The sequence below is a fragment of the Carcharodon carcharias genome, chromosome 12 (genome assembly GCF_017639515.1).
Source record: "Carcharodon carcharias isolate sCarCar2 chromosome 12, sCarCar2.pri, whole genome shotgun sequence".
NCBI classification, from domain to species: domain Eukaryota; kingdom Metazoa; phylum Chordata; class Chondrichthyes; order Lamniformes; family Lamnidae; genus Carcharodon; species Carcharodon carcharias.
Window position 1 is genome coordinate 44,457,933 of NC_054478.1, and position 16,039 is coordinate 44,473,971.

General features: G+C 41.1%; 1 protein-coding gene across 1 annotated transcript in view; it reads left to right on the forward strand.

Annotated features, from left to right (window-relative positions):
* The window catches only part of LOC121284946 (low-density lipoprotein receptor-related protein 1-like), a 1,922,347-nt gene that overhangs the window by 1,697,857 nt on the left and 208,451 nt on the right, over positions 1–16,039 (forward strand). The window contains exons 62-66 of the mRNA XM_041200912.1: positions 2,343–2,491; positions 11,344–11,437; positions 11,847–11,963; positions 12,076–12,195; positions 13,903–14,022. Of these exons, the coding sequence (XP_041056846.1) occupies positions 2,343–2,491; positions 11,344–11,437; positions 11,847–11,963; positions 12,076–12,195; positions 13,903–14,022 (600 nt within the window). The remainder of the gene's footprint in view (positions 1–2,342; positions 2,492–11,343; positions 11,438–11,846; positions 11,964–12,075; positions 12,196–13,902; positions 14,023–16,039) is intronic.

Consider the following 16,039-nt stretch of genomic DNA (forward strand, 5'->3'; position numbering starts at 1 on the left):
TTTAAGGGTGGGATAAAACAGTTCAATAGCACCAATCCGGAGTACAGGATTTGATGGGTTGATTTTGATCAAAGTCTTCCAAATTCCTTTCAGTTCTTGTTGATGACACGAGGTGGTCTTCCAGTACTTGCAGTATTTAGTTCACTGGTTGAAAACTTGCTTTTCAATGTCTCTAACAATGATTTTTCCCATTGTCTCTTGACAGTAGTTTTCAGAGACAGAGCAGGTTATAGAGGTATGAGGAGGAAAAACCAGCTAGCTATTATTGTGGAATTATTGGAATCTTTCACACACAGGAGAACGAGGTTTTAGGTCATCTTCCTTTCAGGCTAGGAGCTATTCTGCTACTCTACTGCTCTCACACAAACCCTGGTCACCTGGTCAAGAGCTAATTAAAACGTTGATGCCAGGCAGCTCCCTTGGTCCACAACTCCTTTCCAGCACCATCCTGTCTTTCATGGCACACTCTGTTCCAGGACTGCAACATTGTATGTACCTCTCATCCTGTTCCAGCAGACATGTCTTTCAAACTGCAGCCATTGTAATTTTAGTCCACAGTCCAACAGAAAATAAAAATATATTTTCCTTACACTTTGTAACTAGGGTCATTTAATAGAAAAACAAGGAAGTCATGATAAATATTTTGAAATCTCTGGTTAGGCTTCAGCTGGAGCACTGTGTAAAATTCTGGGCACTGTACTTTCAGAAGGATGCCAAGGGACTGGAGAGGGTAGAGAAGGGCTTACTAGGATGATACCAGGGATGAGTGACTTCAATTACATGGCGATATTAGAGAAGTTGAAATTGTTCTTTTTAGAGCAGAGAAGGTTAAGGGGAGACCTAATAGTGCTATTCAAAATTATTAGGGGTTTTGATAGAACAAATAGGAAGAGCCTGTTTCCTCCAGAAGTCAGTTGGGAACAAAAAGTCACAGATTTAAAATGATTGGCAACAAAACTTGAGGGGAAATTAAGAGAGCTTTTGTTTCCACAGAATGGGAACATGTTATCTGAAATGTTGGCTGAAGCAGATTCCATAGGAAATTTTAAAGCAAATTGGACAAGTACTTGAAGCGGACTAATTTTCAGGGTTATGGGGATAAAGTTCAGGTGTGGAATTAAACTGGACAGCTCTTTCAAAGAGCTGGCACAATCAACACAGGGTGAATGGCACCCTTCTTGGGGATAGGATTCTTGGATTCGATGGGCGAGAAATTGGGCTTGACGGTGCCCATTTGTGGGTGCTCTGAATACCATTTGAAATCCAAAATGGTGTTTGTGGTATGCATGTATACTCCAGACCAGCAATACACCACATGCCACCTGCATGTACAGTTAGCATCAGCTGGAAGCATCCAGAGCAGGCAGATTTAACACCAGTGCTACATTTTTGGATCTCCATGCTCCAGTCAATGCCCTCTCTTAACCTTGCAAAGCTGAACACACATTATGTTGCAAGAAGGAGTTTCCCCTACCCCAACTTCCTACATCTGGAGCTACGTAAAGGAATCATCAGTTGCTTACATGATAGTTTCTGGTTTACTTCTTTTGGCTCTTGCTACAATTCTAAGTGTTTTTGGTCTTTCCATTGCTGTATCAATTTCAAAAGAATTCAAGGAGTAGTGTTGCAGGCACTGAAGTACTCTGATAATTTTAGGCTTCTGCACAAATCACTGGCTCCCAAATATGACTGCCTTAATAGGTCTTCCATGTGAATCAAGGCTGCACAGAGCAGGAAAAGCTTCAAGAAGAGGGAGGAGGGGAAGGAAAAGTGTTATCAGCAAGAGGCCATTTCCAGCCAAGGTATTCAGGGAATAATTCTGATGCCTGGACCTCAGTGATGACCGATGTTTGATATTTAGTTAGGGGGGCTCATTATTGAAGTCTCTCAACTGCTAGGACCACAGCTGGAATTTTCTAGCCCCATGCAGCGGGTTGCCCTGTGGTGGGCCGGCGAGCCATTTAAGTCCCTGCTCACATCAGCAGGACTGTAAGATCCCGCCAGTGTGAGGGGCTGGAAAATTCTGGCCCACAATTCCAACCACAGAGTAGGGCAAAGACAGCATTGCCAGTGGCTATGAAGGTGACCATGGTAATAATTATTTATGCATCTAACTCCCTGTAGACCGCTGTTGGAGATATTAGCAAAATATCACAGTTTGCAGTCCACTGTTATTAAAGGAAGTATACTAAGGCTCTCTATTCAAAGTCTGTAAGCTTAATCTAGGGCTACGTTTTCCAGTCTTATGAATTTTGAATCTATACATTTTCCAACTGCAAATGTTTGTACATAAATTGATTTTACTGTACGTCTCATCGATTGTCTTTTATCTTCTGTCTCAGTGCCTGGTCACCCATGCAAGTTATATCATGGAGGTTGCAGCAACCTTTGTTTGCTGTCTCCTGGAGGAGGATACAAATGTGCCTGCCCCACAAACTTCTACCTTGCTGCTGATGGCAAGACTTGTCTTTCCAACTGCACTGCAAGCCAGGTATTGTATGCATCTGCTATTCCTAGTCTTTAAACACATGTCACATTAATGCATTAATTTCACTGTGCAAATATTTTGTTTCCTTGTAACTACCCTGAGAGTCACTTCAAAAACCCTGTCACAGGATTAGCCTATGGCCACAAATGTTGATATTTGTTCTGACTTTTTAAACAGACAATCTAAAAATTCACCATCAGCCACAACTACGTATTTCATTTACAGTTGCAAAACTACATTTTCATTGTCATTCTGGCATTCCTTGTAGAACTGGCAGCATCTGAGGAGAGAGAAACAGAAAGTTTCAGGTCTGTGACTCTTCATCAGCACCTGATGATAAGAAGAGAACAGACCTGATGCTTTTGAGCCCCGAACAGAAATTTGTTCAGTCTTGCTTGGTTTTTACAAAAATTCTTTCACAGTGTGTGGGCTTCACTGGCTACGTGAGCATTTATTGCCCAGCCTAATTGCCCATGAGAAGGTGGTGACGAGCTGTCTTCTTGAACCGCTGCAGTCCATGTGGTGTAGGTGCACCCACAGTGCTGTTAGGGAGAGAGTTGCAGGATTTTGACCCAGCAACAGTGAAGGAGCAGCGATATATTTCCAAGTCAGGATGCTGAGTGTCTGGGAGGGGATCTTGCAGGTGGTGGTGTTCCCATGTGTCTGCTGCCCTTGTCATTCTAGAAGGTAGTGGCTGTGGGTTTGGAAGGAGGACTGGTGAGTTCCTGCCGTGCATCTTGTAGATGGTACACACTGCCGCCAGTTCAGTTTCTGGTCCATGATAATCCCCAGGATGTTGATAGTGGAGGATTCAGCAATGATAATGCCATTAAATGTCAAGGGGCAAAGGTTGGATTCTCTCTTGTTGGAGATGGTCATTGCCTGGCACTTGTGTGACGTGAATGTTACTTGCCACTTGTCAGCCCAAGCCTGGATATTGTCCAGGTCTTGCTGCATTTGGACATGGACTGCTTTAGTATCTGAGGAATCACAAATGGTGCTGAATGTTGTGCAATCATCAGTGAACATCCCCATTTCTGTCCTTATGATGGAAGGAGGACATTGATGAAGCAGCTGAAGATGTTTGGGCCTCGGACACCACTCTGAGGAACTCCTGCAGTGATGTCCTGGAACTGAGATGATTGACCTCCAACAACCACAACCATCTTCCTTAGTGCTAGGTATGACTCCCAACAGGTGGAAAGTTTTCCTCCAGATTCTCATTGACTCCAGATTTGCTAAGGCTCCTTGATGCCCCACTCAGTCAAATGCTGCTTTGTTGTCAAACGCAGTCACTCTCACATCACCTCAGGAGTTCAGCTTTTTTATCCAAGTTTGAACCAAGGCCAGGAGCTGAGTGGCCCTGGCAGAACCCAAACTAAACATCAGTGAGCAGGTAGTTGCTAAGCAAGTGCTGCTTTATAGAAGTGTTAATGACCACTTCCATTACTTTACTGATGATTGAAGGTGGACTAATAGGGTGGTAATTGGCCTGGTTAGATTTGTCCTGCTTTTTGTGTACAGGAAATGCCTGGGCAATTTTCCTCATAGACGGGTAGATGCCAGTGTTGTAGCTGTACTGGAACAGTTTGGTTCGGGGCGTGGCAAGTTCTAGAATACAAGTCCTCAGAACTATTGCAGGAGGGCATGCCAAGGTAGCACTAAAAAAAAAGAGGTATCAACCCGGTGAAGCTACAACACAGGACTACTTGCGGGCCCGTAGCCTTTGCAGTATCCAGTGCCTTCAGCCTTTTCTTGATATCACATGGAGTGCATTAAATTGGCTGAAGACTGGCATCTGTGACGCTGGGGACCTCCGAAGGAGGCTAAGATGGATCATCCACTCAGCATTTCTGGCTGGAGATTGTTGCAAATGCTTCAGCCTTATCTTTTGCACTGATGCACTGGGTTCCCCCATCATTGACAATGTGGTATATATGTGGATGTGTTAGGACTGCAGAGCTTAGATTTGACCTGTTGGTTGTGGAATTGCTTTGCTCTGTCTATCGCTTGCTGCTTATGATGTTTAGCCTGCAAGTAGTCCTGTGTTGTAGCTTCACCGGGTTGATACTTCTTTTTTTTTAGTGCTACCTTGGTATGCCCTCCTGCACTCTTCACGGAACCAGGGTTGATCTGCTGACTTGGTGGAAATTGTAGAGTGGGGATACGCCAGGCCTTGAGGTTGCAGATTGTGGTTGAGTAAAATTCTGCGACTGCTGTTGGCCCACAGTGCCTCATGGTTGCCCAGTCTTTTGAGTTGCTATACCTGTTTTAAATCTATCCCATTTAACACAGTGGTAGTTTTGCACAACACAATGGAGGGTATCCTCAATATGAAGACGGGACTTCTTCTCCACAAGGACTACGTGGTGGTCACTCCTACCGATACTGTCATGGCAGATGCATCTGCGGCAGGCAGGTTGGTGAGGATGAGGTCAAGCATGTTTTTCCCTCTTATTGGTTCCCTCACCACCTGCCGTAAACCCAGTCTAGCAGCTATGCCCTTTAGGACTTGGGCAGCTCGTCTGTATTGGTGCTGCTGAGCCATTCATGATGGACACTGAAGACCACAGCCAGAGCAAATTCTGCACCCTTTCCACCTAAGTGCTTCCTCCAAGTGGTGATCAACATGGAGGAGTACTGATTCATCAGCTGAGCGGAGATGGTATATGGTAATCAGCAGGAGGTTTCCTTGCCCATATTTGGCCTGATGCTGGAGTCAATGTTGAGAACTCCCAGGGCAACTCCCTCCCAACTGACACCTCTGTTGGGCCTGATTTGCAAGTGGGACAGGACATGGTGATGGTTGTGTCTGGGACATTGTCTGTAAGTTATGATTCCGTGTGTCTGATAGGCCTAGTCTGTAATTCAATAAATATGTGACATTGTTGACTAGTCTATGAGACAGCTCTCTCAATTTTGACACAAAATTGGCAAATTTTGCCAAGTCCTCCTTGACTTAGTAGCTGTTTTGATACAACATTTCAGAGTCATTTACATTGCTTTGGATCAGGAGCCACATGTAGGCAAGATCAGTTAAGGACAGCAGATTTCCTTCCCTCAAGGGCATGAATGAACCAAGATGTATAACTATCTTAACAACTTTCAGCTTATTTAAAAGATTTATATATTTTTAAAATTTGATCATGGGATGTGGGCATCATTGGCAAGGCCAGCATTTACTGCCCATCCCTAATTGCCCTTGTTCAGAGGGCATTTTTTAAGAGTCAACCACATTGTTGTGGGTCCAGAGTCACATGTAGGCCAGACCAGGTAAGGGCAGCAGATTTCCTTCCCTAAAGGGAATAAATGAACCAGATGGGTTTTTACAACAATCAACAATCGTTTCATGGTCATCATTAGACTTTTAATTCTACCATCTGGGAAGTCAAATAAAACATATACTGCAAGCTGAGGAAAATTTAGGAGAAAAAATAAGAGAAGACATTGTACGAGGGCCTTCGTACAGCACAGGAGCAGGAAGAATCACAAAGGATGGAAGTTTCAGTGATAGCCAACCAAATAAAAATATTTCCTCAAACTCAAGGGGAGGTGGGGAGTTGGTGGTATTGTTGCTGGACTAGTAATCCAGAGACCCAGGGAAATATTCTGGGGACCCAGGTTTGAATCCCACCACGACAGTGACTTTTAAAACCAATAGATTTTAAATCTTTTAAGTGCTTAGTTCTTGACTTTTTAACCACTGTATTTGTTTCTCTTTGTGTCGAATGCTCAGGTGAGAGTTTGATTGGGGCTGTAACTTCAGGATGTGGTGAAGTGATGGCATAGTGGTATTGTAGCTGGACTAGTAATCGAGAGTAACGCCCCAGGGACCCGGGTTTGAATCCTGCTGTGGCAGATGGTAGAATTAAAAGTCTAATGATGACCATGAAACGATTGTTGATTGTTGTAAAAACCCATCTGGTTCATTTATTCCCTTTAGGAAAGGAAATCTGCTGCCCTTACCTGGTCTGGCCTACATGTGACTCTGGACCCACAACAATGTGGTTGACTCTTAAAAAATGCCCTCTGAACAAGGGCAATTAGGGATGGGCAGTAAATGCTGGCCTTGCCAATGATGCCCACATCCCATGATCAAATTTTAAAAATATATAAATCTTTTAAATAAGCTGAAAATTGTTCAGATAGTTACACATCTTTTGTGTGTCTGATAGGCCTAGTCTGTAAATCAATAAATATGTGACATTCTTGGCCAAATCAGTGCATGTGTGTGTGAGCACTGAGGGTTGGGGAAAGGATTCTGACTACCCAAGTGACCTCCAGAATATGGTGTCCCTGTTCTTTTTTAAATGTGTTTAGCCTGCTGGTAAAGACTTGCGCCACAAGTGGAGCTCAGTACATTACAGCACCTCAAACCTCCCCATCCAGCCTCATAAAAATTCAAGGTCAGAGCTTGGTACGCCCTTGAGCAATGCTTCATGCCTAAGACTTTTTAGGTCCTGTTCTTATTGTGCTCTCCATTTTTTTTTTATATTTCATAACAGTAACTGGGAAAGGTATTCATTTCAAGTTGCAGCAAGGCATGTATTCTTTAGCCTGCTAAAGATGGACACTTCATCATCTGGCAGGTCTTGCAGAGGGTATACAAGACTTTTATCCAGTCTCTCTCCAGTTTAATTAAACATGATAAATCAATCTAAAGAGGAATACATATTGCAGAATGTCAGAGTACTAGAAATTTTCTCTAATGAGCAACAATTATTCCATTCAAATCAAAATCCTCCAGCTGCTGGAAATCAGAAAAAGACAGAAAATGTTGGAAATGCTCAACAAGTTTGGCAGCCTCTGTATTCTCTATCTATTCTCTGGATAGAGAAACAGAGTTAATGCTTCAGGTCGATGACCTTTAGGTGGATGACTTTTCATTAGAATGTGTGAGAAGTCATCAACCTCGAGGTTATCATCCGGAAACATTGACTCTGTTTCTCTATCCACAGAAATTGCCAGGCCTCTTGAAATATTCTATTCAAATCCATTATGAGGAAACTGCATTTCTGACCCAGAATTTTGAAAAAGAAAAACATATTTGCCATTGTTCATTTGAAGGTATATATAATGCAGTATGATAGTCATTTTCTGTTGAAGATGGACAAGCAACTTGTTCAGACTGTCTCTCCAAACTCATTGGGCTGAATTTTGCCTTTGATGGGCTGGCGGGCCCCACTGGCTCGGCAGCGGGCGGGCAGCCAATCACTGGGTGAGGCTGGGGGGGAGGGGGGTGGGGGGCGGTGGGAGGAATTCCCCAAATGCGATAATGCGCTCTTTCACGCATGCGCACAAAAAAGCGCACATCTCTCTGAGGCTAAGATAGGACATTTTAATAAAATGCACAAAAACTTTATTAAACTTTTTTAAAACCGACATGAAACCTCATCCCGCCAGATGTTTTTTCAGAAGCCCGCCAGGACTCCTGGCCTGCCCATCAACCTTAATGTCCTTTAATTGTTTTAATTATCCTGTTAATAGCCTCAATTGGCCATTGACAGGTCGGTGGGTAGACAGCTGATCGCGCTGTGCCCCCGCGTCCTTGAAAATTTAAATGGGGTGGGATGATGCCGGGAGATCCCCCTGACGTCATCCCACGTCATTTTCTTGTCGGTGAGTGGGCCCCGCCCCCTTCTCGCCAACGGGAAAAGTTCAGCCCATTAGATCCACCCACTTCCTAAATTTAATATTCTATGTGGGTTCAGAACTGTTCAACCAAAAATGAATAAAATGGCAATCCTAGAAAAAGTAAAAGCTCTAAGAAACTTTTGAAGATACTTAAAAATCCCGACAGCATTGTGATGGATTTTTACAACAAACATCAGTTTACTGTTATTTCCTGGACAAACTGAGATTTTATGGACTTTCACTTTAAATCATCCACAGGCAATTCGGTTGCTCCAATTTGACCAATTTTAGATGAGAAACCACTTCTAGGTTTATCAGTGCCCTCCAAATATCCCCAAGCCAATTATATTCAAATTAATTCACTCTCCTCCATCCTTGATAAAAATTCAGAGGATCAGATTTCACCTTGAGTGTTGGTCATGCTGTGTTTTTTTCTTGTGCATACTAACAAATAAACATCAAAGCACCAATTGCACATAAGGAATTGATGAACACAAAAATATGTAGGCTCAGTTATTAAGGATCTGAGAATTTGGTGGCAGTATTACACAGTTGGAGAACTTGTACACGTATCTGACTTGGTAGCTTCCTCAGAACAAACTGAGACTAAGACTGAATCACATGATACATTGCATCATTTCCCCTCTAGTAATGTATACAGAAAACTTACCACACCCACTTAAAGGTGTATCACAACAGGTAGAACCTATAGTTTTAAATGGTCAGTTTGTAAACAGCTTACACAATTTATCTCTAGCCCATCTAGAACTTTTCTCTGATTAACTATTTTTCTCAATAAAGAGGGAAGAGCTAAATGAAATAACTGTCTAAGTATGGGTCAACCATGGGCTCCCAGCATATTATCTCAGTCCCTGCTTCATAGTCTAAGCTAATATGGCCAGGTCTCCTCTTCAATTCAGGAATATATTGGTTACCTGCACAACAAGTGGTTTGCATCTACTTCCCCCATCATAGAATGCTCTCCAGTCAAGAACACAGAATTTGTTGGATGAGAAAATCTAGTTTTCCTTCTGCAATCTTAGTTGTTACATGATACGGTGATAATGAAGTTGTCAATTTCGTGGCAAGCAGTCTCTATAAACTGTTTGATAATGGGCCCAGGCATAAAGTCTGGAAATCTGAAGAAAAAATTGGACCATAGACATGTGTTCCTCTTAAACGTGTTACACTTGTGTCCTTCTTGTACATCTATGCACTGAAATTGGCTGGTATTGCATATGCCCTCAACTGGGTGCAAATTCAGTGAATGAAAGTTGAGCAACATACTGATTTTTAACATAGGCAGTACTGGACAGTTGTTACATGATGTGCTGAAGATTATGAGGCAGCTCTATAGTGGCATCCATGCTAAAATTTCTTAGGAAGATCACTCAGTGTTCAGTTCCATTGATAATTCATCAGAAAATGACAAAGTCTATTAATGAACCAAGACTTGGACTCCTCAGGCTTGGGCTGGGAGGTGGCAAGTTACATCGCACCACACAAGTGTAAGGCAATGACCTCCTTCAACAAGAGAGAATCTAAACATCTCCCCTTGACATTCAATGGTATTATCATTGCTGAATCCCCCACCATCATCATCCTGGGGGTGACAGTTGACCAGAAACTTAACTGTATGAGCCACATAAATTACAAGAGCAGGTCAGAGGTTGGGAGTTCTGTGGTGAGTAGCTCACCTCTTTAACTCTCTAAATCCTGCCCACCATCTATGAACACAAATTATCGTGATAATTACAGTCAAATTACAGTGATCGAATACTCCCCACTTACCTGGATGAGTGCAGCTCAAACAACACTCAAGATGCTCAACACCATTCAGGCCAAAGAAGCCAGCTTGATTGGCACCCCACTCACCCCCTTAAACACTCACTCCTTTCAACACAGGTGCACTACTGTAGTAATAGTGTGTAGTCTACAAGATGCACTGCAACTGCTCAACTAGGGTCCTTCAACAGTACCTTCCAAAACCACAGTCTCCACTATCCAGAAGAATAAGGGCAGCAGGTGCATAGGAACTCCACTGCCTGAAAGTTTCCCCAATTACTGTGGTGGGATTTGAACTTCTATCTCTGGACAATTATACCAGACCTCTAGATTACTAATCGAGTAACATTGCCATTATGCTATAGGTCCCTCTAATCTATCACTATTCCTTTACTGTCCCTGTGTCAAAATCTTGGAACTCCTTCCCTAACAGCACTGTTGGTGTACCTACGCACATGGACTGCAATGGTTCAAGAATGCGGCTTACTACCAGCTTTTCAAATGTATTTAGGGATGGGAAATAAATGTTAGCTTTGCCAGTGACACCCACATCCCAATTGTCATTACCAGATAGATTTGTTTAGAATGGCAAACATTCTGTGCAGTTACATACAGGGCTTAACTTCTACATGATCGGATATCATAGGAAGTTTTTTCTCCTGCTGGTGTCATTTGTCAAGTCCAATGGTAGCGAAGCAGTTAAACTTGGAAGTGATTATACATTTGAGCAACAGAGAGGGAACAACAGGCTGTAGATAAGGGCTCAATGTTCAGATTGGGGAGGTGTATTAACTGGAATCCTCCTTCGGTGTTTTGACATAAAGAGATCAGATCATTTCTTAGGTTGTGCTCAAATTTTTTATGAACATGAGCTTAAGGCAAGAATGGTAATAGGGCATTTCATTTAGTATCTGAATCCTCAGCTGGGGAGAGGAAAAATCATCCAATGTTCTTATCCCTGATTGCCATCCAGTGTTTCTTTTGTGGATACTTGCTGAGAACAGAATTGGGACTTGGCTGTGATGATCTCCAATGTTAATTAGCCTTCCAACACTTGCTATCGAGCTTCACAGATTAAGAATATCTAATAGGCTGTTGTGGCATTGCAAGGAACACTCAGGACACCATGAGCAGCATGAGTCACTGTCTTCTCAGACAGTAGAAAAGGATCATTTGTTTGTCTCCCTAAGAACTCTACACCTTGCTGAGAATGCGACTAATCATTAACAATGCACACTAAAATTTTGAGCATATTGAATCTCCAGCAACCTAGTGACTTTAAGTTAACAGGCATTAATGGCCAAGGAATGTCACTTAATAGTAACAGGTTTCAAATTTTTGTCCAGTTGTTGCATATACTGTGCAACATATGACAATAAATAACTATTTCATACATGGTCTAATTATATGGTAAATTCATAATATTGTCTCAACAGTTTGTCTGTAGCAATGATAAATGTATTCCATTCTGGTGGAAATGTGATACAGAAGATGACTGTGGAGATGGATCAGATGAACCTGAATACTGTCGTGAGTATTTTTAATCATTTTGTCACCAATATGTGTGTTTAATATTATCTACCATTCAATCTATACTGTATCTGAAGAATATCAAATAAGACTCTTTGTTAATACAAGGGAAATACCTTCCCTGGAAAGGTGCTGCATTATTTTGCCCCTTATGTGCAGTTATTACTACCTGTGGTGCCAATAATAGTTTGAAAGTGCCCATATGTTAATATGTTCATTAATAAAACAGATGGCAGCAGTTGCAAATGAGAATGTATTACTGCTTTTATGAACCAGCTAAGACATTGTAATATTAATTAGATAGAGAACAGAAATCTGTTACCACTCCTTTGCATGTTTCCCTTAACTTTTATCACAAATTAACTATAGTTCCTTCTTTCTATAAGCAATGTTTCTTTGAACTTCCCAGCTGAATTTAAATGCAGGCCAGGGCAATTTCAGTGTGGTACGGGAATATGCACTAAACCTGCCTTTATCTGTGATGGTGAGAATGACTGTGGGGATAATTCTGATGAAGCAAACTGTGGTAAGTACTGTATTAGAATTGCTTAGCTTTAGATTCAGAAAACATTAAGATATCATACACACAATTTCAGTTTTGAATATTGAGCACATTGTGTTTATTCTTAATTCTTTAGAGACACATGTTTGCCTTCCAAGTCAGTTTAAGTGCACACAAAAGAGGCGATGCATTCCAGTCATCTTCAGATGCAATGGTCAAGACAACTGCGGCGATGGGGAGGATGAAAGTGATTGCCGTGAGTTCCACCATTCAGCTTTTGAAGATAATGTATTTTGTATATTAATGTATCCTAGCCAAAAGTCCATCAGCATCTTAATTGTAAAATTGGTGCAGTAATGGTGCAGTGCTAAGTAATACAGAAAGGGATATCCCAAGGTCAGTTCTTGCTCCTTTGGGGGTTAGCATTTTTGTCAGGGTTAAGCCACTCCAGTAGGCTCAGTGACTAAGGTTTTCTGTTTCTGCTCATTCTAATCCACATTTTTCGACCCATTCACTTAAATGGTCAGAAAATCACAAGGACAAAAACACAAAACCCTAGCCCGTAACTCTTACCTGCAAAGGAGAATCATTAGCCAGTATTTCCACTTCTGATGCAGTTGGAAAGTATGAATGTTGGCAGAGCTTAGCATTAGACTTGGCTATGAGGCCTTCTTCTATAGATATCCCACCAGGTTTATTCCCTGGGTTTACATAAAGAGTGGCTACTTGGATGAGGTACTGAATGACTGGCACTGAGGAAACAGTATTTCAACATGTTCTGCCACTTTGTACAGAAGGAAGAAAATTGGAAGAAAGAATCTTGTTTTGGCAAAAATACTTTTCAATAGGTTTGCACATGTGGCATCATGTATTTCATAATCTATTATTTTAGCAACAGGTCTCTATAGAGGAAATCTGACAGGTTTTCCCAGTATTAGGACTGCTCTTGACAATCAATCCTGGGAACTTTAAAATAACTCCAATAATCTGAATCAGATGGCCCTTGCAATGGATCTCAATGCTGCATGATATTCTTAACTACCTTTAGCTAGAGAATTTCAAAGGCTAAAGCTTAGCCTACACAAATCTCTTAGTTTAAAAGAAAATCTAATGAAGTCTTTTATAAACTAAGGCATTTAATCCATCCATATTATCTGGCTATAATGCATTTAATAATGACCAAACTAGATCTCTACTTTGAAGTCTTTTAGAGTAATAGTATTATACTGAGAATTCATTTTCCTGCACCAGCTGATAAATTTTACAGTTCTTACAAGTAATGAGACTGATAGGAGTTGATGGATAACAGAGCTGTGATTGTACAACAGAAATTACTTGTCAGAATAAATATGAATCTATCTATATAAAATTGCAGATACTGTAATACACTTTTATAAAACATGTTACTTTTAATGAATTTTTAGTTCACATAATCAGTAATCATTTTAAAATCTAAAATCAGGATATTTAGTTGGGTTGCAAAACACAGTAATGCCTGCTTCGGAAGAGCAGAAGAGTATGGTTTCTTCAGTTCAGTTAATGCCTTAATTTGTGATTAATTCAATCCATCAAAATTTTGCAAATACAAGCATAAAATAGAAGCCACTAAAGAAACTAATCAGTTGGATGATTTATAGTTGAATTTGGTTAAAAATTGGTTCAAAATGCATAATCTAATTTGAGCAATTTGTATGTATATTATTTAACTTAATTTGAATGTCATTCAGAACTGCAAGGCTGCAATTTAGATAGGGATTCTGTAAATATTATTTATACATTTTCAAAGTGATAGCTAGTTGTAATTCAAATTTAATGCATTTCAACAGAGTAAGAACTTGAATGTAAAAAATATGTCAGCAGCCAAGTCTGAATTGAATGTTGCCATTCATTAAACTGGAAGTTTTGCTTACACTCAATGTCACTAGTAACGTTCTAACAGAACACTTTCGAACTTTGCCCCTAGCTGAAGTTACCTGTTCTCCAAATCAGTTCCAGTGTGCTGTAACTAAACGCTGCATTCCTGAAGAATGGGTCTGTGACAAGGATCACGACTGTGCAGATGGGTCTGATGAATCAAATTGCAGTAAGCTATTTATAATTTGATTAAAATGCAAATGAAGGATTTTGTATTATGGTTGGATAAAGCTTGTACATCTAAATATGCACCTAATGACGATTGAGACAATCTGTTAAGTTATAAAGGATTTGGGGGAAATGTTAAAAATAGACTAGCCATACATTCTGATGGCAGTCAGTATGACTGTAATTTATCATGTATTTATTTCTTTGAGAAAGCTGCAATGCAGTTGTCACTGTTTAGATTGTGTCCCAAAACTCACATTTATGATAAAAAAGCAGGTTCCATAAACAGGTTCAATTTCCTGCAAAACCTATGAGTGAGAGAATGTCCCAGGACCTTACACGTGAAATGACCTTGGCAGCAAATTAACCCTGTAGCTAATATCATCTACTGAAAAAAATTATTACAAGGAAAAACATACACATACACATATATATGTGTGTGTGTGCATATATAATATATATGTTGTTTTTTTTGAAAGGTGCATATCCTAGTGAGCAATTAGAGTTTAATTTTTGGTGCTAGTGGCGGTAGAGGCTAAAACTATAAACATTTTTAAGTTCATCTCAGAGAGATAGCAGCATAGGAAAACCTAATTTGGAGTGCGATGTGAGGCCAGCATGGATTCTCATTTTATACAAGGGGAGCGGGTTTTCAGTGAGTGTTTGAACATTGAAACTGTGGATCATTGTGCAACTTGTCTGAGCCCAATGGCACCTCCCGTTTTGCTGTGTCTCTCTTCCAACACGCTTCTTCCCCAGGCGCTGAGCAAAAATATGGGCCCTGTCTCTGGCCAACTCCCCCACAGAGCAAGAACTCAAGTCATCCACTGAGAACCCTCTCTCACAGAAAGGATATTCTGGTTCTTATGAAATGTAGTGGAACCTCCTCCCTGCCCCAACTAAAAAAAGATAGTAGCTGATCCAGGTACTTTTGGTACTCTAGGACGTGCATCATTTAAAATGTAAACAGTATATATACACCTTTTCTTTGAAGTATTTTTTTCCTGAGCGCCGGTAGTGTAGTGATTGTAGATATAACCTTTCCTGATGCCTTCAGGAGTCACATGATTGTATTGATGAATGAGCCCTAGGGGCAGAGTTTTCTAGTTGTGAGCCTGGTTCAAGCATGTAGCTTCTAAGAGAGCTCTGTAGTAAAGTTATCAGGTTCATTACATTTGGCAATGAGGATAAATAGCTCTGATGCTGCACCTTGCCTCCTGAATATGAGTACATCAGTTCTTAAGCAAAGAAAGAAAAGTATACTCACCAGTTATGCCACTTATCGGCAGAATCAACCTTATAACTCGTCCATGGAAGACTGGAGCCAGTACATAGAGCGCCTAGATTTTTATTTTGTGGTGAATGCAATAACAGTGGAGGAGAAGCAGAAAGCAATTCTTTTAAGTGCCTGTGGTAACGAGACATATAACCTCATCTGCAGTGTGACGACCCTGAATGTGCCAAATTCTAAATCTTTTAACCAGTTGCTAGACCTTGTGAAGATGCATTTTCAGCCGAAGCCATTGGTAATTATGCAGAGATTTAAGTTTAACTGCAGAGTAAGGACCCCGGGAGAGTCCTTCGCAACTTATGTAGCGAAGTTGAAACAGTTGACTGAGACACTGCGACTTCGGAGATTCACTCAATGACATGTTGTGGGACCAGTTGGTTGGTGGCGTTCACAATGACACCGTTCAGCACTGTTTACTTGTAGAAGTTAACTTTGATTTGAAACACACCATGGAAATAGCGCTAGCAATGGAGAGTGCTGAGAGGGATTCGCAGGCTTTAAAGAGTGTGCAACATGGTGCCATTTTTCAGTTGGGGCAGGAATCTACCTCCAGGCTTGGTGCGAAAACCAGAGAGACAGCCACGAAGCAGGAGACAGTCTCTGCTGCTCGATAAACGAAAAGGCATCACAGCAGTTATTCAGAAATTAATCTGTTACCAATGTGGGGTAACCATGTACTAGAAACCTGTAGATTTAAAGAGGCAAAATGCTGCCACTGCCACAAAAA